This window comes from Mangifera indica, unplaced genomic scaffold, assembly GCF_011075055.1.
Source record: "Mangifera indica cultivar Alphonso unplaced genomic scaffold, CATAS_Mindica_2.1 Un_0046, whole genome shotgun sequence".
Lineage (NCBI taxonomy): Eukaryota > Viridiplantae > Streptophyta > Magnoliopsida > Sapindales > Anacardiaceae > Mangifera > Mangifera indica.
This window is the reverse complement of record NW_025401138.1, coordinates 56,882-84,694: the sequence shown is the minus strand read 5'-3', so window position 1 is coordinate 84,694 and position 27,813 is coordinate 56,882. Positions and strand designations below refer to the sequence as shown.

Below are 27,813 nucleotides of genomic sequence, written 5' to 3'. Positions count from 1 at the left end.
CAAAAGTTTCGGAAAGATCAATAATCAAATAAGACTTTTTCAACTATCATTGCATTCAATGAATTGAAGAATGCTCACCTACACCAAGGATCAGCCTAATCCTAAATCTATATCTGACCAGATAATCAAGTTTATAGTACAAATTCTGAAGGCCAATACGGCCCCATATCAATATATTACAAAAACCCGCTTGATTACTAGCCTTTGGGCAGATTCAGGTGGATATGTTATCATAATGTCCTGTTTTCCGCCTATGTCGGCTGATGTCAGATACAAACCTGAAAGAAAGGCCACAGCCCTCAGCCTTGCACTTGTATGGCCGCTCACCCGTGTGCACCCTTATATGCTCAGTCCTAGCCCATGCCCACTTGAATGACATGGAACAACCCTTCCATGGGCATTTAAGAGGCCGGTCATCATCATGAACACGTTGATGAATTATTGCATATTTATGAGAACTGAATCTCTTCCCGCATCCTTCATGTGGGCACCGATTCTGTTTGTGCAAAGTCAACTCCGTCTTTGTCTCAAAACTCATGCGGCAGCCATCTAAGTCACACCTGTAATGTTTCTTTATGGAAAACTTTTTCTTCTCAGGAACAGAAGCATTTACTGGTTTCTGCATTTTCTTTACTGCTGGATTTTCATTGGCTATGTGGCTGATCTCAACCTCACTTATGCTCACTGTATCTTTCCCAGCCCTTGGTCTCAACCCTTCACAAGGACTCCTGATAAACCCAGTGCAATTGGACTTGTTCTCTGTTAACTGCTCCACTTCACTCTTCCTTTTTCTTCCTTTACTCGCACTGGAACTGGGCTCTCCTGCAGTGGACTTGTTATTGAGCATTCTGGCATCTTTTGATGAAGAAACTTCTTTGTTAATGAGCACTTTTTCTGTAGAAGAGAACTCCCTGCGGGTTCTGTAGTACTTCTGAATCACAGAAGGAGCAGGTTGGTGTATCCATGTCAAAGAACTAGCTTTCAGTTCCTCATTAGTTGCAATTGTGGTCTGAGCAGGTTTTGCTAGTTCATCTGTTTCCACATTACCACTTGAGTTCTCTTCAGAATAGATCCCATCTGACGGATGTGAACATTCTCCTACTGTGGCAGGGATGAGATAATTTTCTTCTCTCTGCAAACTGGAAGTACAGACAAGTTCATCCACATTAGTTTCAATCCCAGACTGAATTTCTGGGTGTATTTCAGAGCCTAAGGTCACATCAGCACAGGTAGCTCCTAGTTTTCCAGAACATCGTTCCACTGAGTTTGAGGAAGGCTGCATCTGCATGATAGATCTTGTTACAAGTGCCTCCGTACTTGTAGTAAGGACATCATGCTCTAGAGCTTCTTTCTCTGCAGTCTTAATTTGACATGAGTCTGCAGCCATGCATTCCTTGGCTGAACTTTCAAGTGAGAGAGTGGTATGAACCGTCAGTGCAACCAAACCAGACATGTGTTCCTCACTAGTCCCCTTCACAATCTTAATTTCATCAAGCATGTTATCATCTAAAGGTGCTTGATTGCAAAAGTCTACATCAGCACATATGTATCTCTGATCTTCACAATTTTCTCTTGTTGAGGCAAGAGTGGGCTGACTCAGCTTATCATCACATGAAATGGATTCCTCATCATTGTTTCCATTTGTTGGCTGCATATCTTGTGTCCGTTCATCATTAGAAGTCACACAATTATGTACCTCACTTTTCATATAAAAATTATCAAGAATCTTGTCTTTCTCTGCATCAAAACTCTCGACAGATGGATGAGCAACATGTAAACTTGGTGAATTAGCTGGATAAGAGACCTCATTCATAGAGACATCCTTATCAGCCACTAGATTGTTCTGAGTTTCAGAAGCAAGATTACAAGTTTGATCGGTGATATTGATATTTTCCATGGTCCTATCATCAGCCGCATCAGTATGGCAGCTTGAACAGTTCTCTGCATAAGAAATTTCCTTCTTCTCACTGATATAGTTAGTGTCCTTGATGTTTTGTTGGGTCTGATGACTATTGCAGATTGCAATATAACATGTTCCATCCCCCATATTCAATTCCTCCAAAGTTCCAGTCTCAATCTGCCCAATATTGTCAACCACTAAAGTCGCAACTGCAACTGAATCTGCAACTCGTGAAGGTGAGTAATTCAAGCTCATATCCCTAGTTGCATCAAGCACCTGAATTTCATGTAGCTCTTCAGAGTGCCCAAGGTGAGATAATCCATATCCAGCCAAAACACTACCAGTATTCCCAATGTTGTCTAGATTAATTTCAGAATTATTAGCATCATACCTATCCAGATCACCAGTAGCAGCTGAAACTTCTTCTGGGAAAAACATGTTAGGACATCCACGAACTCTACTCGCTTCTGGTTTTAAACGGAATTTCTTTCTTGAATATTGAATTATTTTTTGTTCTTTTTTAAAAACACCACCATCTAACTTTTCCCCCAACACTTCATCTGCTTTTATTTCCATGTTGTGGCATGTTTTGGATAGCTTAACTTTTGAGCGAGATTTTCTGGACTGCCATTTGATATTTAAAATATCTGAGCTGGAACTTTTTTCAGAAAACAAACCACCCAACGGCAATGCATGCTGAACTTGCTTAGATGGTGAATTCTTCCTGACCTTCACACAGTGCCGTAAGTTGACTCCCAGTTTAGAAGTCCAGTCTTCACTACATTCATCGTGTTCTTCATCATCAACAGCAAGATCAATCAACTGTAGATCTTCTTGGGAGGCACTATCTAAAGGAATGTCACTACAATTGAAAGGGGTACCAATCTCCTCAGCAATGGCCACAGCATGTGGTTTTATCTTCTGGTAGTCTACATATTCATTCAAATAAAAAAAAAAAAGTCATAAAATCAATTCACAATCAGCAGTGCAGATCAGAAAACTACAAAAAGGTGCTATAATTGGAGAGTAGATAATGAGTCAGTAGAGTGCATAATGACTAACCAAGCAATGGAATGATATGACTGAAACAGCTAGAAATTTGAGGGTATCATAATGAATATCTCACCTGAGTGGCAAATGACCAGGATGTTTGCTCCACCTTTAGACCGCAATATCTCCTCAATTTGAACAGCATGCTCCAGGCAGAAAATCCGAGGCCGCAGATATTTACTATAAGTATTCCATCTCTCATTGAACTTGGTTTTTGATGACAATGTCAGATCCTTTTGAAGCATAGAACTCTTAGGACCAGTAAAAAGATCCTCTGCAAATAAATGAATTGAAATGCAACACTTTTAAGCAATTTGGCAAGCCAGCAGGTGATAATGCAATAAATATTGCACCAATATATGAATGTGAAGACTATTTGAACATTAACACAAGCTTTCATAATATCACATAATATATACAAGTCAAATAAAGGATTATTAGAATGACGACAATAATTACTTCCTTTGGAAATATCACAATTAGTCCTCTTAAATTTAAATTGACCCAGAAATGGAAGTGGAATAGCAGAGGCACAAAAGACACCATGAGACCTATTATGTGGAAATGTTACAACTTGTTAAGGACCTTGAAACATTCTGTATGTCCTAAAACATCTTTTATACCATCCTATGTAATGATGCTAGCCAGGAAAATAAAATCCAAAATATCAAAATGACAACTTCCCTGTCACAAAAGTAATAATAACAATAATAAGGGAAGGGGAGGGGGTGAAAGGAGAAGAAGTTAGTGAAAATAACACAAAGTTACCAGACAAGAGACAAATACCTGAAACAGTGCTGTTAGTTCGATCAAGGATCATACAGGGATAACTGTTTTCAGGTTCTGAAACTCTTGGGCCTTCTTGAACCAAATCAGCAAGCAGAAGTTCCATTGATGCCCTCTCAGATGGTTGAACCACAGACATAAATGGATAACCCAGAATGCCACAAGCCACACATGCCAACGCCCCAGAATCAATTTGAAAATCAGATGATAAGTCGTCATCATCCATATACAAATCATTCAGAGTTTCCATATATAAGTTCATCTCATCTAGGAGATTATTATGATTACTTTTTTTCTCAGAATCAATGACTGAAACAGTTACTCCAGGTGTTGAAGTGACAGCATCAGTTTTAGAGGGCAACTGAGACTCCTTACTAGAACATGGAAGTAAATCCGGGTTCCAAAGTACAGCGTGAGAAGTCAATTGTTGTCCCAGAAGAGCGGATAAACTGTTGTTTTCTTTTAACATATCTTCTATAAAAGCTTTCTTTACTAATAACTCTCTTTCTTCCTTTTGCCGATCTCTCAAGCGAGAGCTCCGAGCACCTGGTAGTAAGGATCTTGGCACCCTGGCATAAAAACCAATCCAGCACAGGAGATATGAGAAATAAATAATGATGTGTGGTCACTGACATCTTCACTAAGAAATAGACAGACAAAACAGAAAATTATTAAGGCCATTTAGGAGTGTGCACAGTCTGATTTGATCTAGTTTAGAAAAATTTTCAAACCAAAACTGATAAAAATGGTTTGAATAAATCTCAAATTAAACTAAACCATTTTGAGTTTCAAACCAAACCAGACTGAAAAATTGTGGTTTGGTCTAGTTTGGTTTACAATTTAGGCCTAAAAAAATGAGGTACAATATTATTTACGAAGGATGTGTTACCAATCACATTTTCAACATTCTATTTCTCTATCTATCTATGAAGTTTCTTGAATTTTAATCATCTTTAGTGTCAATACTATCTCAAGCTCAATATACCAAGAACTACAGATATGCATTGTTGTCTACATAATTAAAGGCATTTCTAATTGTAAATAAGTAAAGTGAAGTGCTTGTCAATGTACGTGACAGAAAACTTTGAATCTTGATTAGCAACGACACAATTTTTGTATTCAATTTTGATTAATATGGTGTGGGCTCTATCAAATCATTAAATACACTTCAACAAATCGACTCCTTCTGTAATGTATAACTACTCCTTCCTAACAATGCACTTTGTTATTAATTATAAGGGTTTATTTTATAATATTAAAGTACTTCATTTTCGGTGCAAAATCCTATATAAGATACTCATTCTTCCTAACCGTGACTAAATATAGCAGCAACTATAAATAATGATAATAAGCAAACTAAAGTTAATCAACAATGCTCACGCATGTAGGAATCAATTTTGATCCAAAAACAAGCCAAACAAAATTATAGCTATCAATCATTCCAATATAACTTACAAATACATATTAATTGCATAAAATATATATATATATATATATATATATATATATATATATATATATATATATATATATATATATATATATATATTAAAATACGGTTTATAATTTGGTTCAGATTGTAAACCACCCAAATTGCAACTCAAACTGCAGTCTGTTATATTCTTTTATTTTTTGAACCCAAACCAAACCACGAATTTCGAACATGTTTGGACTAGTGCCTATATGAATATTGGGAAGAAATTTATTGAATATTAATCAAAGTTATAACAGAATAGTTAAATAACTCAGACGTTGGGCCTAGATGGAAACGGAGGTTCTTCAACTTCCGTGATAGAGCTTCTCTGTTTACAATGCTTGGCCAAAAAATGGATAGATCTTCTCTACTAATCTACCTTGTATAAATAGATCATTTCTCCCCTTATTCAAGTCCATCTTCTGATCTAACGATAACATCTCCCTTATTCCAACCTATCTTCTAATTCAATTAGGTAAATCCCAATATATCCCTTATTTACCCTGATACATTACTTGCTTCCTAATTTAGATATCCTAATCAAATTAAGTAAATCCCAATAAATCCCTTAGTTATCCTCATGTCCCTTAGTTACCCTTATTCATTACTTGCTAATTTAGATATTCTAATCTAATTAAGAAAATCCCTGAGTACTACTTGTTTCCTAATTTAGATATTCAAGACTAAATAGGTAAAGATTGATTACTAACAATAATTGGTGACCTAACAATTCCACCCCCATAGCAACAGCCTTGTCACGAAGGTTGAAGTTCGAAATTTTCTTCAGCTTTTCTTTTTCAACCAGGTTTGTCTAATCATAATTTGCACTTTCTTTAACTGCATTCCCTTTTTTTTATTTTTGAGGCCTCACTCAGTTGTCCATTGCCTGCAGACTCACTTTCCTTATCATAAGCTTCTTCATATACAAAAAGCTTGAATTCTTCTTTAGCTTTAGTAAATCCAACTCTAGCCATGCCTTCCTCATAAAGGAGAGTTTCATCATTGATATCTGATATCTCATCTTCTTCTAGAGCTAGGGCCGATACTACTGCATGGTGACTCTGCCAAGCAGGATTTGCAAATTGGCATACTGAAAGATCTTTAAAGTTAATGCATTTCATCATGCAGTGGCTTTTTTAACTTGATCATTAATAGCTCGTGGTACAACACCTGTACTAAAATGAAACTCATCAACATTTTTTATGTCATCAGAATATGGAAGGTATAAATCATTGTATGAAAAAAAACAGTTTAATCATATTATTTCTTCCAATTATTCTTTCCTCAACTAATAATCTCATCTTCAGCATCAAGGGCGACCAAATGAGTATTAGATGGAGTGCCATAAAAGGCAACTATATACCACTAAACCTGTAACTTGGGTCTATGAAAGACCATAAAAATGTGAGTGCCGCAAACCACCTCCTTGTCACTAGGGAAAAAAATGTTAGTGGCCTCAACTTGCGATAATCTTTTACGCAACTTAATGGTTTGAACCCAAGGAATGAATTTCCAATGGAAACTCTTTTAATCTTAGATAGCTCTGCAAAGGAAAATGTGATATTCTCATTTTTGTAAGAGAGATTCTTACATTAGTGCACTAGTACCAGCACAAATAAATGATCTTTTAATCTTTAAAGGGTGATTTATTGTAGAATAAATTTGTGTAATCACCCGCTTTTGCAGCTAATCTTTCATATCTTGCCATTCATGTCCTACTGAGGGTATGAATAAAGCAAGACTCCTCCCTTCCAATCTAATCAAATCATAATAAAAAATGAAAAACTGAATTCCTAGCCAGGCCTATTTAAGGGTAAAATCTCAATTGAGATACCAAGATCTTGGACTCCTTTAGCTTGTTGCAATGTGGTTCTTGTCATATTAGTTTCTGGAGCACCCTTAATACTCCTAGTGTCTTTTGCAAATGATTCTTGCATGGTTGGTGGGGTGTGTGTTGGTGTGGTGAATGTGGGGTAATGTGATTGCGATTGGGAGTGCAGTTTGGGCAGGTTGCTAGGGGAATTTAGGAGTGGTAGAATTGACAAGTTGACCAACATTGGTTGGGTGGGTAGGTTGAGTTTGTTGCAGTTTGGTGTGGGTCGTTGGCGGCGTGGTGTGTCAATGCATGGATAAAGTGTTACATTGAGGATTGTAGGGGTGAAATTGAGGTGTTGATTAAGCATAATTGGTTTTTTTTCCCTCCAATGGAGAGATGTGGTTGTTGTTTGAATAAGGTTGAGGTGTTCTGCGGCTGGTCAGGCTGTGGGTGCTCTGTTGGTGATTGAATGGTAGGTAATTTTAAGTGGTAGGTTGTGGGTGATTTGCGGTGTTTCTATTTTACTCTCACCTGACAATCTTTCTCTGGCCAAGGTAGCGTAGTTAGTTCCTTTTTGGTTATCTAACTTAATCATGGAAGCCAACATCTCTTTAAACCTATCGATGACGGAAAGCTTCCCTTCAATTGCATTGAATTGTTCGATTTGGGCATCTAGCTTTTGTTGCCACTTATCTCTCACTGTTGACATGTTTGTGGATTGCACTCTAATACCAATCGTTAGGACTCTATAATGCCTAAAATAAATATTGGGAAGAATTTTATTGATTATTAATCAAAGTTACAAAATAGTTAAATAACCTAGATGTTGCGCTTGGGTGGAAACAAGGTTCTTAACCATCAATAACAAAGCTTCTTTGTTTACAATGCTTAGCCAAAAAATGGATAAATATTCACTACCAATCTCCCCTATTTAAATAGAGAATCCCTCCAAGTCCATCTTTTAATCTACTGATAACATCTCCCTTATTCTAGCCTATCTTCTAATCTAATTATGTAAATCCCAACACATCCCTTAGTTACCCTTATTCACTGCTTGCTTCCTATTTAGATGTTCTAATCTAATTAATTAAACCCTGGTAAATCCTTAGTTACCCTTATTCACTACTTGCTTCCTAATTTAGATATTCTAATCTAATTAAGTAAATCCCGGTAAATCCCTTAGTTACCCTTATTCACTACTTGCTTCCTAATTTAGATATTCTAATCTAATTAAGTAAACCCTGGTAAATCCTTTAGTTACCCTTATTCACTACTTGCTTCCTAGTTTAGATATTCTAATATAATTAAGTAAATCCCTTAGTTACCCTTATTCACTACTCGTTTCTTAATTTAGATATTCAAGACTAGATAAGTAAATCTTGCTTATTAACAACAAATGGGGATCTAACAGAACAGTGCAATCGGGTTTTATGGTTTGAACCATTTTACAACATCCCTAGTGCCATTCAGATTTAAGATAACCGTCTCCCTGTATACCATAATGTCCTGTATTGTAGATTAGTGCTCTCAACATAATTACCTCCATTCAGCCCAATCGTAGTACTTTATAAACTAAAATGTCTCTCAAGTGATCAAGATTGTTTGAACTGATACTAATAACAAATATGTCAGCCTTGACCAACATATAAGTCACAGATAAAAAATTCAAGAGATATGAGAAATATCAAATATGTGCATTCAAGCTACTTATGACAAGTGTTTCTGCCTGTGTAAGTCAATGATGATAAACACTGGTATTTTTACATCACTCATAACTTCGAGAAGGGTAATGTAATGCCAAACAATGTCTTAAAGCATTTTTGGGCTAAAATACCTTGTTTAGCCCAAATTCTACCGATGAACACAAATAAATCTTGAAGGAAACTTCAGAAGTCAAGACCAGCTAGGACACTTTGACTTCATTATAATGACAGATGAACATGAGACCCCAAATCATAAAGTGAAGTAGCAAGCAATGTTAACATAATAACTTCAGTCAACAGTCACTCACTTAGGGCCCCTAGAAAGTTTGAAAGAATCTGACCTTGAAACAAAAGACATGGTCAACAGGTACAGCAGCTGTTGATGGGAAAGCATAGGAAGATAATTCATGGCAGCTCTACGTACTGCAGCATCCTTAGCCACACTTAGCCACTGTGGAGTTCCAAAGTTAGCAGCTTCTCCACAATTAAAGCCTAGATCAAAGAGAGAACAGCTATAGCAATCAATCAAGTATGTAAAGATATGGTGAGGGAAAATAGAGGTTATAGGGAAATTACAGAGTAGCAGCTTCACAAGATTGTGTAGAAAACATTGCATTTAGCATTCCAAATTCTATGGGCAACGAAGAGATTTTCCAAACACAGTTATAGATTGACAACATATAGTGAACAGGACACTATATATAAACATGAAGGTAAAAAAGTACATCAGGTATCAAATAAATATATTTAAGATTGTTTATTTTCTAATAGCTATGGAAATTGAAGATCCACATGACATCTTCGAGTGCATCTTGTATAAACCTCAATAAAATTTTTTATCTACCCAATTTCTCAATTATTAATTGAAGACAGCATTAATGAGTAAATCTTCATAGAAGTAAAACATTGAGGCAATATTCTGCAGGAGATAGGCCAATCAAACAGCTTTTTTGACCTGTACTGCTAAATACCCATCAGTGAGAGTTCAGGAATAAGCTTGTGGCTTCTGAAGTATCAAGAAAGATCTAAGGTGTGATCATGCATATACGCCATCTCAAAATTGTATGTTGATGAAGAATTTGGCAGAAATGGTACACCTAGAGTTAAGAGTTTACTACCTTCATTGCTATCTTCAGTTTATCTAAAATGCACATTTTCAAGCAGCATCCCCCATAAATTAGGATAATTAAGGAAGTTAGCACATCCATGGGTCTATTAAAAATCCTCCTATAGCCAATTGGCCAAAAGTTAGCAAACCATACAACTTTCTCTTATAAATAGATATGATTAATAAAATTTCCTTGTAATTCTATCCCACACAATACTTTAAGATATCTCCTCGTCAAGCAGATAATTAGCTTGTTTTGGCATCTAAATAAAGAGCTAGGAATGAGGACACGTCTTGAGAATTTTAATTATGTCTTCTACATCATAGTCATCCAATATGCACAAGGATTTAAATTCTTTAGCTTTAAGATAATGTGATGTTCTAGAAGCCTTGGACTCTATCCAGATACTTGTAAAACTTGCATATTCAATTTTGTTCTCAATAATTAACATTTAATTTATTCATTACCAAATGCCAGTTAGAGGTAATAACAACAATAATGCGCAAAAAGTTATTGTAAATATAGAAACTGTAAAGCAATTACCGTGGCTGAATCCTACATGGTAAGCCCTTGGAAAAGTCACGACAAATTCACCAGGATTCTGAACTAACCTAAAGACAAAACCAGAACATCATAAGTATAACTCCAACAAGTACTTTCAGCAGAAAACCCCAAAGGTCAGCACTATTTCCAAAAAACCAACTGAACCATATTTATGCATAGAATTCTTTTAATCTTTTCACTTTTCAAATATTAATAAACCATCAATCAACAAAACTATGTAAATTAATTGAAAATTAAAAAAGGTACCCACCTACAACACGGAATGCCAGATGCAACAATTACGTCAGGTGAGAGTAGAGTTGTCTTCTCACCCAATAGAGTGAGAGCAGCTGAAAACAAAGGAAGCAAGATTTTAGCCAAAAAAGGATATAGAATAAATAATTCCAAATAATTTGAGATAGAAATGAAAAATTCCACTGAATCTCATATCTTAAATATGAGATGAGACTGGAGGATAAATTATAAAACCACTGAAATTTCTCAACCACCATAAACAGACAACATTTAGGATCAGAAGTAATCACCCAACATGATTAGGCTAGTATATCAAATTCAATATTGTATCAACATATCAAATACATCAACAGGGTCATTACTACCCTGGGCAGTCATATCACACAATTCTATCCAAATACTTTAAAAAAAATTACTAGACCAAGAAACATCTGGTTATTATCCTTTGTCAAGCTTAAACTTTTGGAAATAAAATTCACAATGAAAATTTGACATACCTAAACAGTCAATATTACCACCATAGACCTCATTGCGAATAACCTCCTCAAAAGTAAATGCATAATCTCCCGGCACAGAATACCAAGTCTTTGGAGCACCAGTGTGAAGAAAATTCATGCTGTGAAGTTCATGATCTTCGACATGCCATGCAAACCAGCTAAACAACATACCAATATAAACCATGGGAGAAGTAACACCAGGGATATCATCTGGCATAAAACGAGTCAGTGAACCTGGTGAACGTGCAATCACTTGCAGATTCCACGGACTGTTTGCAAGCTTCCAACCCGCTGTCCCTTCCAAATCGTTACCACCATTTACAATCTTTCGTCTAGAAGATTGTGAATTTTCAGCCAATGAGATAGTTGCAGAATTTGTAGACAAACTGGATGTATCTAAACATGTACTAGCCTCATTATTAACAGAAGCATCTCTAATGTCATCATTATGAAAATTATTTACACTTCCTATTTCATTATTCTTGCAATCAGCTTTTCCTCTGTTACGATAAGATTTCCAAGATTTTACCTTTCTCCTCCGTCTATGAAAATACCGAAACTGACCCACCGGTTCCCCAAAAGCTGACCCAGGCACATCATTTGCATACTCCACGTATATAGGTTTCTCCGAAGCTAGTTTCCAAAATAGTGCCTCTATAATCAATGGTGAAACCTCCTTTATCATACCCAATATACTACGAGCAAAACCCTTGGACTTTGACTCAAACTGTTCCAATGTATAAACCTCTCCACTTTGCCACACCTGCTTATGCACACTCAATTGTGGATTATCATTAATGACCCCTTTTGTTTTTTTCACACACTGTCCCAACTCCTGGTGTCTAGTTGTAAAAACTGCCCTAACCTCCCCATCATTGCCACTGTCACTAGAACCAACTTTCAACACATCACTCGCATTCAGGAAATTCCCATCAGAACCCAAGTCGGGGCACTTCAAGAGTGACTTATTTAAATTACCAAAAACATATTTTTTCCCAGGTTTTGACAATGGAGGGATAATTTTACATATGCCAAAAGCACTAGCTTCCTTCTCAATTCTGGATATATAAGCAATTGGGTCAGCAAATTCAGTATCAGTCGGTCGAAAGACGGGTGCTAATGGCAGCCCTTTTAGCCAAGTGGGCACTTCTACATTATTATGATTATTATTTCCCATCTAAACCAAACAAAGATTCACACCCACACGAACAACGTAACCACCAAAACAGCATAATCTTGGAACATTGCTAAGCCTATTGCCAAACTTACATCAAAACATCAAGTGGGTATTGAAAATGCAACCCCGGGACAAAAACTGAATATAAATTTCACAAGGGTTTGCTGTGTTATAAACCAGAAAATACCATAAGACACAAGAACTAACAATAACTAATAAATAACAGAACCTGGTAACCGCAAGAGACTTTTAAGATGGTTTTGTCTTCAAAAAGAACCGAAGGCCAAGAGAGAGACAGAGAGAGAGATTGTGTTTTGCATTTAGCTCACCTAGGTCTTGTCTCTTCAGTAACGTTCTTACAAGGCGCAAAATAGCAATCTATATGGAAAATACACTGGTATGCGCTGATATGATTCGGCGCACCGCTTTCATTGAACAGTTTGTGAGCCGTTGGATTTCGGTTTAGTATTGTCGGGGTGGATCGGCAAAAGTGTGGAATAAAAAAATAATAATAATTAGGTGACGCCAAATTATATTGCAAAGATAAATATATATATATGGGTTTTGATAATTTAAATACTTATTTATAAATTAATATTTATTAAAATTTTATATTAAAGATAAAGAAAAAATCGTTATTTTATCTTTTATATTAAAAAGTATATAATTTTATAATATTATTCTTTCAAATTTTGAAAAGTTATATTTCACTTTAATTTTAATTTTAAAAAAATGGCATTTCACCCTAACAAATTTTTAAGAGGTTTTTCTCTCTAATGACAGCGATGACAATGATAGTAATAATGGTGATGACAACAATCATCATTATCCTCCTTTCTCTTTCAACCATTATTAACAACATCCCACAACAGACAAAGAAATATCAACTAACAATAAATCAAAGATGAAGAAGGTTGGGCTAACTTCTCAAATCCATCAGGTTTTTCTAAACAAAACTTTTGTCATGCAATTCATCTTCGTCTGAAGCTAAATTGATGAAAAACGAAGTTAAGTTTCATCACATCGGTATTTCTTTTTTTGTCATGAGACATTATCAACGGTGGCAAAGAAAAAAAAGGAGGAAATAGTGATCATTATCGTCGTTGTCATTGTCGCTATTATCACAGAGAAAAAAAAACCTTAAGTTTTTATAAGGGTAAAATATCATATTTTTAAAATCATGGTTGAAATGAAAAATCACTTTTTAACCGTTTAGAGATAAAAATGAAATAATATTTTATATTTTTAATATAAAATAATTATTTTATTTTTAATTTTAACAAAAATTATTTTTTAAATAAATATTTAAATTTTTAAAACATTACAAATATATTTTAAAAAATTGTTAAAACTCTGGTAAGGAAATAGTTCATTGGACTAATAATTACAATAAGGCACAGGTGGAGTAGGTATGCAAGTAGCTACATGCGCATGTTAACATTGAGATGTGTGTAATTTGTTGGAAAGATACTTTTAAGGTGAGATTTATCTCTTCAATCTTTTCTCAGGGTCTTCGCATTGCCGCGGCAGATTTTGACTTATATAATAATTATAAGATTAATTATTAAATTTAAAATTTTCATGATCAACTCTACTGGCAAAGAAAATACAATTTAAATAAAGTTTTCTTTAATTAAAAAAAAAAGCCTTCAAATTCTTTTAGGTTCTTATCATTATGTTTTTTTTTTTTTTATAAATCATTTATTTTTTTTAATAGTTGTAAATACTTGTTTATTAAAGACTTTTGGCCATATTTCTATATTAGACTAAGCAATGAAATCTTGAGGGCTTATCTTTGCTAGTTTGGTGTAGTTCCATTCTGGCCTTTTACTTTAATTATATTATTTATTTTGAGTATACAAATAAATATATTTAATATGTGTTATTAAATAATTAGATAATTTTAAATTAAAAATAAAATAACATCTAATTATATAACACTGTATAACATTACCTATATTATTATTTAGATTTCATAAATACAATGAATCAAAACCAACTTCCGGAGAAACCTTGAGCTGGATTCATGAATTAACTTACCCAATGCATTATCCATCTCATGGAAATGAAAGAAAAGTTATTGATTTAGGCCTAGAAAATTTTATGTCTCTTGTTTCATATAATCTCCTACGTAACCATCATCACCACTGTTTGGTCCCTCAGCTTGTTTATAGTAAAGTAAGCAACCAGCATCGTTTCCCTTGATTTCTGCTACGCATGTCTGCAAGCAATCTCTCACGCATTTTGGGGAAAATGCGCCACCAGCTTTCCCACAAGGCGTCACACCCAATGCCAAGAAAACCAATAACAAGCCATTGCCGCTTCTGCTTTTCATAGCTATTTGCCTTCTTGATGATCTCTTTTGTTTTTGTTGATGAGATGTATAATTCTGAGAGGCTGATTGTTTCTACATGGAGGTGGAAAGTATATATTTGGAAAGCATTAATTATAGAAGCTATTAGGATTTTGACATGTGCCTTAATTACAGTGATTAATGAATAAGTCAATTACTCTAATATTCGGATATTGTGATTTCTATAAATAATTTCCACAACGCAAAGTACTAGTTTCAGGCTTAAAGCAAATTTGATATTCTCTGTAATAGTATCCCATTTTAACATAAAAGAAAAAGTCATTTAAAGAGGCAACATCTTCAGGCACACACTGAGAAGGAAGCAAGAAGAACAGCCAGATCAATTGAGCACGCATATGTTTCCAGTTGCTTTCCATTTTGCAACTTCTGTTTTCAATCCACAATTATCTATTGATGTAGCGGCAGTAATTTTGCAATCCTAGTTTCATTCTCTTCAGTAAAACCATGTTTCTTGAACATGGAAAGGAAACTGTAATCGTGTGAATCGTGATTCTTTTTATAGAATTTTGACTAAATAACTATTAAAACAGACATTTACTTCTTTGGAATAATGGTTTATCATTTAAATCATTTATTGTCGTGATATTATCAATATTGTCTATTAATCAAATATTAAACAAATATTTTACTCTTTGGAACGATTATGAATTAACACTTTATTATTTATATTTTTAACTTAGACATAATTTTTTATAACCAACATTTACATCATACTTAATTAAATCATGAATGATGTAAATTACTAAAATAACCTTGATACACTCCTTTGGGTAATACAACCTTTCAACAAAACCACTTTTTTTCATCTTCTAAACAAATTCAATACCCTTTAGTCGATCTTCATCCTCCATAAACAATAACTTGATCTACTCACTTAACTAGGGGCGGATAGAGAGGGGTCACTTAACCCCCCTTGACTCATTAAAAAAAATCAATATATATATATGCGCACACACATACATTCACACACCATTTTAACACTTTATATTATATGTCTAATAGATTATGTTATCAAGTGTATTTTCAATTTTTAAATAAGTAAACAAGTATAGTTGAATTTGAGTCAAGTTTATTTAAATTTGAAAACCAGTTTGATTCGAACAAGCTTAAAACAAGTTTGATTCAAATAAATTCGAGCTCGAACTTAAGTTTAAGTTTGAAAATTAAAAATTTCTTAATTTAAACTCGAACTCAAGTTTAAGGGATATTCGACTCACTAAGCTCACAAGCTTGAAAAATTGATATAAATAAATTAAAATAATATCGTTTTGACCAGTACGCATTAAAACAACGTAATTTTAGTTTTTTTTTTGCTTCATTATGGCATCGAGTTAAGCTCAAAGTTTGACTTGGTTCAATTCCAACTTTATTCCTTTCAAGTGAGTTAAACTAAAACAACTTTAATGGGAGTTTGATGAGCTTAAGCACAAGTTTAACTCATTTTCAAATCAAGTCAAGCTTGAATTTAGCTTAACTTGAATCTAACGTTGTAATCAAGTAATAGAGACAAAGTATATGAAAGAAAGTCATTTGTATTTCTTACTTGTTTATCTCTTTCTCCGTAACATTATCAACCCTTTTTCAAAATAAATATTCTTGTGCCACACTATATATATTAATATATATGTTTGTATTTATTTTAATTTAAAATATATTTATATTACTATAACATTGACCCCCTAAATATCATTTCTGGGTCCGCCATTGCGCTAAACTGAAACATAGAGAAGTTAAATTTGTAAGCTTTAGAAGGATAACTTGTTTTAGAAAGATGGGTCATGATTCGTTGACTACAACGAAGCCAATCGCGGTTCCACCACATGAAGACGACTGATTAAACCAGTCTCCTCCCTTTAAATACCAACTATTTTTAAGATGCTTCATTGAATTGTTTTAAGAAAACTACGACCATAATTAGCTTCTTCATGGGCATGACAATACTATTTTTACCCACTTGAAGTGGGGTTTAATGAATTATGTGAGGTGAAGTGATGAAGGAAGTTGGCGGGGACGATGGAGATATATAAAATACCTTTGTGTTGTGGACTTGTGTTTGATTCCCAAGTATATGTGGATATGAAGCACACAATAAAGTTGACATTTTTGGCCTTTGTTTTCTATCTTGTTTTCTTTAGAAGAAACTACGAAGAAAAAGAAGCTTTTTTGGAGAATATAAGATATCGAGAAGGATGATTGAATTGGCTTGGGTTTGAAGAGGCTGAGAAGTAATATTATTGATGATTGTTATGGTATTTGAAGACTTGAAGTGGTGTTTCTCAGTCGACGTCGACAGAGTAATAGAGAGCGATAAATCCCATTTAATAGCACTAGGATTAGACCCAACATAATGGCAAGGCTCACCACCATCACCAACTCGACCTCTCTCACTACGGTTTCTTTCTCTACAAATTGGATTGAGGTAGTAAAAGATAGGTTTCAGTTCTATTTGGGTACCTTAAATTTGGTTTTGAATCTGATTCTCAAGTCAGTTTTTATTCCTTGACCTTGATAGAACTTAAGAACAAAATTGGAATCTCCTCCGAAGACTTCATCTCGAGAGGACATATCTACTATTAGTTTTGTAAAATATAAATAATATAATTATAATTTTTCATAAACATTTGATTTTATCTAGGTGTGTGTGTGTGTGTGTGTGTGTGTGTGTGTGTATATATATATACACAGAATTTTTTTTCAATTTCTTAGACATTATTATCATTTGGCTTTATTTATCGTGGATGGCTTGGTGATGACCCCATTGGAATTGGAGATGCCCTAAAATAATGTAGTGACAACCATAGTGACTTAATTTAAGAAAGGGAAGTGATATTAGCAGCCCCAACCGTTGTTGAGTAGAGATTTTCAATGCATCCATAAATTTATGTGCCCGTTGTTTGCTCTAAAGATAATGCATAAATATTTGCCAACACCTGTGTGCTCACTCAAGTTCTTGCTTCACAGATGGAGATGAGATTTACAAGTTCAACAGAAACCAACAAAATTCAACATTTTATTATACCAATTTGCCATGTATTAAATGACAAAGATTATGAATTAGTGTTTCTTATTTAAATCTTCTCAGAAGATGTACTCGATCAACAGCTCGTATATTTAAACATATTTATTTATCAGTTGCCATAAATTAAATTCCATTATTAGTTAATTAGTTTCCCCATTTGGTGCCCACATTCAGGATATATTGTAGCGTCACATACGTGTATATATATATGTCTGATGTCTCCCTACAACTATCATCTGATGCTGCTTAGTTGTGTCACTAAACCATTTGTATGCACCCTAATTTAATTGAATAATGAAGAGATCAAAGCACTTGTAGGTACCGAACTATCATCTATATTTTATATTGAAGAGAGAAAAAATTTTAATTTATGGCAAAACATGAATGGGAATCAACATATAAAATGGATTTGTTTATGTTATATAGGAATGAGAGAGAATTATAAAAATAAGAGAAAATTTTAAAGTGGTTTGACCCATATTTCCTGAAACTCAAAGCTTAAGCTTATTGAAAATAAAGTCAGAAAAGGAACAGCATATATTAGGATATCAAGATCTCAAATATAAAGTATGAGACTTAAATCTCATATTGAAAAATATGAACTTCTAATGTAAAGTTTATATGATTTTAAACTCTCTAATTTCAATATCTTGTTTTTAAAGTATAGTTCTTCTAAGATTCATATCAGTATATACCAATTAAAATTTTTATTCATGTAAAATTAATAAAATTATATGTACACATTATATAATTTGGTATGTAAATAATATATCACCAAATCATATCTGCATACTCATATTATATGCTAAAAATATGTGTATATGGCATTGCTCATATTAAATACATTCATGTACATGGCAAAATCGTAGTCATTCTCATTGATTAACAGGCTGATACATACATATGTTCAGACAAAAACTTCCACTGGAAATTACAAAACCTAAAAAGATTTCATGTCCCTTAGACACCAACAAAGATTTGATTTCTTGTTTTGTACAGACACACTTAGCATGCACAATCCGACCGATCAAAGACTTGTACGGAGCTCTCGTTGATCCTTGGGTTGCATCCAAATAAGCTGTGCCTGGATAGACCCAGTCATTCATCTCCTCACAAAAGAGCTCCTCAAAACCCTCCTTGCACACTTGGCACTCTCTCTGATCTTCATCTGCTAAAACCCCGAATGTTTTCTCTTCGATCTCGCTCTCTTCCTCGCCATAGTTTATAATTCTTCCATTCGCATCAACGCCCGGAAAGTACTTTCGAGACACTGGTGCTCTCTTTGCCTTCTTCCTGACCAGCCGGTTCCTCGTCTTTCTGAAATGCCATTCCCATCTCGGGAGATCACCGTAAAGAGAACTTATGACAATCTCATGACGCAGTTTGAGTTTGGCGGAATCGAACTGAAGTCCTATAGGATCCTCAGCGGCAGTAGGGGCTTGTTTATTATTAGACAGCGAAATAAGTCCCTCCAGAAAAGAATTGACAATTGGTTGACTGAGATAAAGATTAGCCCTTTGTTGTGACGACGGAGGAGGCATGAGAGGAGGTACAACAAGATTAGGGTTAAAAGGAAAAATTGGAAGATGATTAATGGGTGATGTCCTGGTTTCGTAATGTTGAGTTTTTGGGCGTTTTTCTGAATATGGGTTGCGAAAAGGGTGAGATCTTTTGTTAGGGTTTAAAAAGTTATGACCGCCATTGAAGCAAGAATCAAGAATGGTGTTATTCATCATCTCTACTCCTATTTTAGACATTTGCAGATCAAATTAACGGCTACTCACTCTCTTTAACAAAGAGGAAGGTGAATATGTAGTTTAAATAGAAGAGTGGTTTCTTGGCGGGGAAGGAATTAGGAAACCGCGTTCAAAGAGGAAAGTGTAGTAAATACAGTCTTAATACAACTCTAATTAAAATAGTGTCGGGGAAGAGACCGTTAGTATCCCGATGGTTAGCTTAAGTGATAAAATATCAGGTTGTATATATAAAAGAATATGAGTTTAAATATTTTATAGTGATATATCAAAATTAAATTTTTGATTTAACTTATTAGTTTAATGATTGTAAGGTCAATCACTAAACCTGAAGTTTGTTATGTTCGATATAGGTGGTTCGGTCTCAAAAGTGATGGACTTTTTTTTTAAGAAAAACATTCAAAATATGGTTTCTTTTTTTAGGAAGCAAATCGTGTGATATGTCATGTAAGTTTTTATAGAAAACCTAATTGGTTCAGTGGTTATAAGGTTAATTACTGTACTTGAAATTTATCTTATTCAATATGGTTGATTCAATGCCAAAATTGATAGACCTAGTTTTTTTTTCTTAAGCAAATCACGATATGTCATGAAAGTTTCAAACTCATAGTCTCATATTTAAGGGAAAAGGGCAATTTTCTATCTAAGTTTTAGTCAAAATTCAAAATCACACCTACGATAGATGAAAAATTCAAATACCCACCCATAGACTAACTGTCATCCAAATTTTTAGTTAGAAATAGGGGTAAAATCGTTATTTTATCTATAAACCCTAAAACTTCAAAAACTTATATCATTTTTTCCTTAGTTTAGAAAACTCACATTTACCCCCATGATTAAACTTTAAAAAATTCATTTTCTCTTTTTCTAGGTTTGCTCTCCGGTGGCTTAGGGAATCGATCGACGATTTGAAAAAAGTGTAGGTCTTCTCTGACAAATGACAACCCTTTGTCGTCCAGATCTAGACAACAAAATGTCATCTAGACCAGTAAGAAAAGATAAAGGACGACGTCTAGTCGTCCAGAGGCGACAACAAAGGACGTTGAAGAGTCGTTCTTCGTTGTCTAATCTTCTAGATGATTAAGGATAACTCTTCGTTGTCATCGTCGTCCTTTGTCATCACGTCTGAATGGTTGTCCTTCATCTTTCTTCTTAGCTAGATCTGAAAGATGGGTAGAAAACATCAGCCATCAATCGGAATGATGGTTGTTAGAGAAGGAAACAAACATTAGGAGTGAAATCTAAACTTTTCAAACTTTGAAAATGGATTGAAGTATTAGTTTTTAAAATTTGGAGAGGGAGAATGATATAAATTTTAAAGTTTTATAGTTTATAGATAAAATAACAATTTTACTCTTGTCTTTAACTAAAAATTTGACTGACAATTAATTCATAGATAAGTGTTTAATTTTTTTATCTATTGTAAGTATGATTTTAAGATTAAACTAAAATTTGGATAAGAAATAATCTTTTTTTCCATATTTAAACACCCCTCTTTACTACTCCGACCTACCCTCTTATGGCCAAATATGTTGCTTTTCAAACAATGCAAAAATGTAGTTGATTGATACATCTTTGTCATTTTAAAGAATATATTAGCCTGCAAATGTATAAAATTACCTTGTACATTAAGCATTTTGTTTTGTTGTGTCAACGGTTTTAAAATTAAGACCCGTTTAGTCAATCCTCTAGGCAATCAATGTCAAATTTGTTGTAGGTTAAGACTAAACTCATTTTAATCATAGTATTAAATTAATTTAAAATTGAATAAAATGAATAATATTAAATTATAATTCAGCTGTTAAATCAACTTGATTTGACTACCAACCATATTAACATCATTGAACCACTTTGAGCTTTCAAAAATAACAATGGATTTAAGCATGGGAGTGTTTGGTTTGGGTTTTTTAAGATTATCTTGGTAATTTATCTTTTATTCCCTTGTTTGGTTTGTCAGTAATAAAATATTACAGTAATCTTCTATTACCAATGCTGACGTGACAGGTAATATAGGTGGTAATCTGATTACCACATTCACCTTAGGTATTTAAAGATTATTGAGGTAATATTTGATTTTATTATAATTATATTATTATTTATTAATTTTTTGAGACAAAAATAAATTTATTTTTAATTAATATGGTAAATAATATAAAAATAATTATATTTAAGGGCATTTAAGTAAAATAATTTACTAGTAATCTTTTATTACATTTAACCAAACACAATAATTATTTATACCTATTAAATTTTATTAAACATAGTAATCATTTATACCTAATAATCTTTTAAATAATCTATCTTCAAGATAATTTTTCTATTTTGATAATAAAAATATTATCCAAATTGAATGCCCCTAAAAGACAAATTAAACCACTTTCAACATGTCCCATTTATTAATATTATTTGTTCATACTTCCATGTTACAATTTGACTGTACTTGAATTTTAGCCGTCAGATCAGCCTATACACTATAGAAGTTGGAAGTTTTATGAAGGAAAATTATATTAAATACCTATTTTATCTTTTTATTAAGTAAAAATATTTATTTGATTAATTTTTAAATAAAAATGTCTATTTTTTTATTTCTAAATAAAAATATCTTAATTTTTTTTTAAAATATCAAAATTACATTCACCACATCTATATAAAACTTCTTACTCTCATTCTCATTACATATACTTTTCATATCATTTAAACATTCACTCTTATTTTTATTTAATATCAATTACTACAGATTCGTTCAGAAGAAAGAAGTTCGTATTTCTGAATTCGAATAAAAAAAATTAATTCATGAAAAAAAATATATTTATATGAATCTTAACTCAGAACTTAATTTTATTTGTTAAATATAGTTTGTATGTCATGTAAATGTGGCATTTGGATATTTGATAATAATTTAAGGATAAAAAAACCAAAAAATTGATCTAAAATTTTGTAATTATATCATAAAATGTGTCTAGAAAAGCATAAAACTAAAGAAACAGATGTTAAATTTGAAAACTATATATCAAAAAAATCTAGCTCGGTCACAAACAAGCTCAAAATCATAAAAACCGAAAATCTTAAATTTGGCTAAAACAAAAAAAACTGTATAATACACACTGAAACAGTTTTATTTAGGCCTCCAAATTGGGCTCAATCGAAAAATCTTGTTGTCATTATAGAGCTCAAAACGAGCTTCGTGTATTACAGGTCTCATAACTCCTCCCGGATCAAAAGTTATAATCATTCAAAGTTTATCTCATACAGACCCTATATTTTTAAAAAAGTCCATTTCCACCCAACCCATGGTTTTCATGGACTGGCCCACGGTTCAATGTAAAATTTCCCACAGACCCCCGTGGATCTCCCCCTCTTCCCCCTCTCCCTAAAATTTTGAAAATGTTAAATTTCCCCTCACCCCACGGTGCCCCGTAAGAGATTACGTAACATCGGCAAATCTAACCCATTTTCCGATTAAAAAATCATCATTTCAGTCTCTAATTTCAATACAAATCAAATCTACATATCCAATAGAATAAAATCCCTCAAGAAATTCGAGCAAAACAACTAAGAATCAAAACATTTTATGTATTGTTCAGATTCGAAACTCTAAACATTCAAACTTCAAAATCTCCCTCAAATCTCAACAATCTTAACAATAAATTGATTCAAACAAAAAGTAAGATAATGTACTATCCTTATTTGTCATTTTCGGTTGCCGAAAAATATAAAAAATTAACAGAAAAGACGAAAACCAGTTGCGCTCGTGGGAGATCTGAATTTTCCTGAATTTGAACAGTAAATCCGTGGGAAATGTGGGGTTTATATACAAGGGCAGTTTGGTTATTTCTCGAATTGAGGGTATTTTTACTTAATCATTAGAGTTTTGGGCAATTTTGTTTAACACCCTTTAGTTTTAGGTATTTATTCTAATTTCCTTTTTATGAAAGTAAATTTCACATCATATTAATTTGCAATATTACATCATTTTATGTAAAAAAAAATATAGCATGTAACATGCATAATCGATTAATTGTAATATTTCTTACCACATATTTTCTTTTCTGTAGTATAAAGATGTAAAGATTTCAAGAATTAGAGAAGGGTTCAAATATTATAACTTAATTTTTGACGTCCTTTAAAATCCTCTATTTAATCTACTCCAACTATGAGAATGAATGATTCTTAAAGAACCTCAGATTTCATTTATTTTATCCCGATCAAGAAAATCATCTCAAAAACACTATAAAGCATTTATTTATTATAAGTCAAGACTATTTTTCACCCGGTGGGTTTATATATTTATCTTTTTATCAAAATTTAAGTGAAAAATAGTTTTTTGACCATTATTATTATATAAGTAATACCATATATATTTATTTTAAATATATAAATAAATATATATTTATACATGTTATCATATGATTGAATATTATTTTATTTTTAACTTAAAATAAATAATAATAATATATATATATATATATACACATTTTTTATACATAATTATTATCAAAATTCACAGTAATAATATTTTACTTTATAAAACTCTTAAATTATTTTCAAAATTAGATATCATAAAAGATAAACCATTCTGTTCTATCTGTGAAAAAATAATGTCACACATTCTCATCGGAAATTTGAAGTAGACAAAACTCCTTCACCATATATATGGATTCTGGAGCAAATAATACAGGCGCCCTTTATCACAGTAACCATGGAAGAAAACTAACTCTACCACCCATTGGGAATTATAAGCTTAGTTGAAATCGGGCTTTTCAGGATAAGTGCAGCCTGACCTTTGAATAATGACATTTGCTGCATAGCAACCAGCTCTAACGCAATCTTCAATGGGCTTCTCTTGAATCAACTGTGACAAAAATCCACCCACAAAAGCATCACCTGCCATAAAACAAGAATATCAGTATATTAGAAATGAAAGCTCTGAGATCATGACTAACTACAACTGTTCTTTTAATTATAATTATTTTGTCACTTTGATGTACAAAATGAGTCCAAAATCTGTCTTTAACATAATGAAATTCGCATAACAATGAACTTGGAGTTGAAGATTGCAATTAGAACTGCAGTTTTATAAGTTGCAAGGCATACCTGCCGCATTGGTATCGACCAACTTTTCCTTGGGTATTAAGATCACAGGGAATAATTTCACCTTCCCATCCTCAGCAACTACAACAGGATCTGAGCCTTGGGTAATTACAGTGATTCTCTTGTGTGTTCCAGATGCTTTGGGCCACTGAGAGATCTTCAGTGCAATCTCTTCAACATTATCAGTCTGAAAATAAAAAATCACTGAATAAGTTAAACTGCTGAGTGTTAATAGATAATTGAACAGAAGGGACACTATTGGAGTATTACCTGCCAGCCATGAACCTTTGAGAAGGTTCTAGCTTCTGTCTCATTTCCAAACACATAGTCCATGTATCTGTGTAAACAAAAGGCATGTCAGTTTTGCAGTAATAACTGAGATTTTTTGAGCAAGGAAGTAGGCAGAAAGCTTACGGCAGAGCTTTCTCCTGGGCATCTCTGAAGAACTCACAGATAAATGGAGCAGAGAGGTTCATCATGAAGACCTGCAAATGTATGAAAAAAATGATTTTAACCTATTGGAGAGAAATAATTGCAAAATCTAAGAATCTAAATGACTTCATAATTTTATTTTTTAAAAATTAAAAAGTTTAAATTAATTTTACCTTGTTATTTGCAGCTGCATGTTCAGCAACATACTGGATGGACTCGGGAGACACAGTAAGGAAAAAGCCAGCAATGTAGAAATACTTTGCCTTTTCAACTGTTCAATTCAGAATTTATACAAAAATTATGGTATTACCCAACAACAACCTGAGAACTGAATGTTGAAGCAAAAAAAGAAAGCAATGGATATACCTAATGCCCAATTTTCTGGTTTCTTCAAGTGATCAGCTTTGTAACAATTTGCAGCTGACAAGTTAGCCACAAGTGACCTGCCCAAGGATTTTGAAATTAAAATAAAACTATGCATTACAAATTTGACTTAACCATGCAAGATGCAGTTAACAAATACCCAAGAAAAGGAAGCAACCCAATATTTCATCACCATCAGATATTTGATATAAAACTAACATTCCTACACTTTTCACACATCTAGATCTTAAAAACATCTTCATTCTTTTTTTTCTTTTTTTGGAATTAGAAGATTTAATCTAAAAACAAACCACATAATTATGTATATAACTCTAGTTTAGCAATAAAAATAACTCAAATTAGGAAACCCAATTTTTGCATCAGTAAATAAATTCAGTCCAATGCTAAGGCAGAGATAGCAACGTCTGGCCAACATGTAACAGGTGAACATCTAAGATTTTAAAAAATCATTTTTTTTAACAGAATACCACGAACTGGAACTCTAAAAGATAGTTCAAGAGAAATAAAACTATACTGATGGGGCAACGGGAATTTCTATTAATGTCATTACAAACAAAAAGCAAATGGATTTTACTCTCAAAACAAAATTTGTAGTGGGATTTCAGATTAGGCAAGACATGAAAGATACCTCTCACCACCGACAACACAAACAGCACATGTTCCAGTTGGTGTCCTTTCATCCTCAAGATAATGCACCTACTTATATAGCATAATTAAATCACCATAACAAACAAACAAACAAATATAATAGTGAAAAGAAAATGTAATGAAATATACATTAACACCAGCTTGCTTTGAGTTTTTCTTCATCTCCTCACCAAATTTATCCTTCCCAATGCAGCCAATGTAACTAGTGGCACCAGGAACTTGAAGCATCCACTGCATGACACCCAAAATTCAAAAAGGCTCTAGATCACAAAAAAAAAAAAAGTAAAATACAAGATTTGTGTCTAACAAACAAACCTGAGCAACTCTGATTGAATTTTGTGTTGCACCTAAAAAATACAATGAACCAAAACTGATCAGTTGGCATGACTATACATGATCCAGTAATGTGAAGCTAAATATGGAGCATGGCATCATAAAAAATTAAAATCAAAGAAACAGCCGTTTTACCTCCAGCAATATACTCCACATTAGGTTTGGAAGCCATTTCATCATACCTAGAGAAAACCATCCACATTAAAATAGTTCAGATTAATGCATTGGCCACAGTAACAAAAAATGCAAGGATTTGTTCATTTTCATTTTCGATTCCTCATTTTGTCTAGAAATAATGTGTTATGCCACAGAAAATTACATAATTTAACAGAAAATTAGAAAATATTACTTTATTTTATAGAAATGATAACAAAAGCATGCTCTAAGAATTCAAAACAAAACACTATATCATCATAGTGAGCCAAGCAATTGCCATTATGGAAATTTAAAAAAAAAAAAAAAACTTACATGGGCAAGTGCTTGTCTTCAGCAAGAATAGCATTGTTCAACTTGATATCATATCTGTAAGTAAATTAAACAAAAAAAAAAATTACAAAATTAAACAAGATCCACAATTGCAAAGAGATGAACGCAAACAAAATTAACATGCAGCTCGAGATCTATCATTACAAATGTCAGATCCAAAATACAAATAAACAACAACCCACTAAGTATAGATAAAAGAAATAGAAATAAAAACGAAGGCAACTTACTTAGACAAGAACTCCTCATCCACAACAGCTGAGATATCAAGAAGTGGGTTACCCATGCCCAACAGGATTCCCTCGAACGCCATTCGAAACTGAGAGTGAGGTTTTGCTTTGGTGGGAATGAAACTTAAAAAAAAAAAAACAAAGTGAAGCTGAAGAGCAAGATCTCAGTGGGAAGAAGACTGGTTCTTGTGATGAATATAAAGAAATTGAGTGCGGCTGTTGAGTATGGTAGCGAAGGCTATTTTTGGTAAACTGTCGCTGATCTCACCAACCCCTACCGACTTTGCTTCGTTTTGGTATTCATTCGGGTTGGTGAAGGCTATTTAATTTACTGTTTTGCCCTCTTGATCACTTTTTCATTTATGGCAAAATTCTCGTTTATTTTTTTCTTTTTTCCGAGAAGTTTTGACTTTTTACAAATAAATATACTATAAAATATATTGTATTAATACGGTATAATATATATATTATACAATAAATATATATTATTAATAAGAATTAATATAAATTTTTAGAAAAAATAAAAATATATATTAGAATTTTTAAAATTTTAAAAATATTTGTGATATTTTTTAAAATAATAATATGTCAATTAAAATTTTTTATTATTTTATTATATCATTTTATAAAAGATGTATTATTTAATATTTGATATATAATATAAAAAATTTGATTTTTAATATATAATACAATAAATGATTCGACTATCATGATTGAGAGAATTTTTTACATTTGCCACTATGTGAAATTTATAT

At 32.9% G+C, this 27,813-nt stretch overlaps 3 protein-coding genes across 3 annotated transcripts; all 3 read right to left on the bottom strand.

The window, feature by feature from the left end:
* Positions 1 to 21: 21 nt before the first annotated feature.
* Positions 22 to 12,682, bottom strand: LOC123206712 (probable lysine-specific demethylase ELF6). Its single transcript, XM_044623919.1, has 7 exons — positions 11,134 to 12,682; positions 10,653 to 10,731; positions 10,382 to 10,449; positions 9,071 to 9,221; positions 3,737 to 4,305; positions 3,027 to 3,224; positions 22 to 2,829 (listed from the first exon to the last, which is right to left on the bottom strand). The coding sequence occupies exons 1-7, from the start codon at positions 12,308 to 12,310 to the stop codon at positions 215 to 217; spliced, it is 4,857 nt and encodes a 1,618-aa protein (XP_044479854.1). The 5' UTR covers positions 12,311 to 12,682; the 3' UTR covers positions 22 to 214.
* A 5,896-nt stretch (positions 12,683 to 18,578) lies between these two features.
* LOC123206723 (polyadenylation and cleavage factor homolog 4-like) lies at positions 18,579 to 19,439 on the bottom strand. Its single transcript, XM_044623931.1, has one exon. It carries the CDS (start codon positions 19,437 to 19,439, stop codon positions 18,579 to 18,581), a length of 861 nt encoding a protein of 286 aa, XP_044479866.1.
* A 4,556-nt stretch (positions 19,440 to 23,995) lies between these two features.
* On the bottom strand, positions 23,996 to 27,295 carry LOC123206708 (adenosine kinase 2-like). Its single transcript, XM_044623912.1, has 12 exons — positions 27,059 to 27,295; positions 26,814 to 26,867; positions 26,481 to 26,527; positions 26,328 to 26,359; positions 26,142 to 26,243; positions 25,993 to 26,060; positions 25,347 to 25,423; positions 25,154 to 25,251; positions 24,963 to 25,033; positions 24,819 to 24,885; positions 24,552 to 24,735; positions 23,996 to 24,341 (listed from the first exon to the last, which is right to left on the bottom strand). The coding sequence occupies exons 1-12, from the start codon at positions 27,139 to 27,141 to the stop codon at positions 24,199 to 24,201; spliced, it is 1,026 nt and encodes a 341-aa protein (XP_044479847.1). The 5' UTR covers positions 27,142 to 27,295; the 3' UTR covers positions 23,996 to 24,198.
* Positions 27,296 to 27,813: the final 518 nt, after the last annotated feature.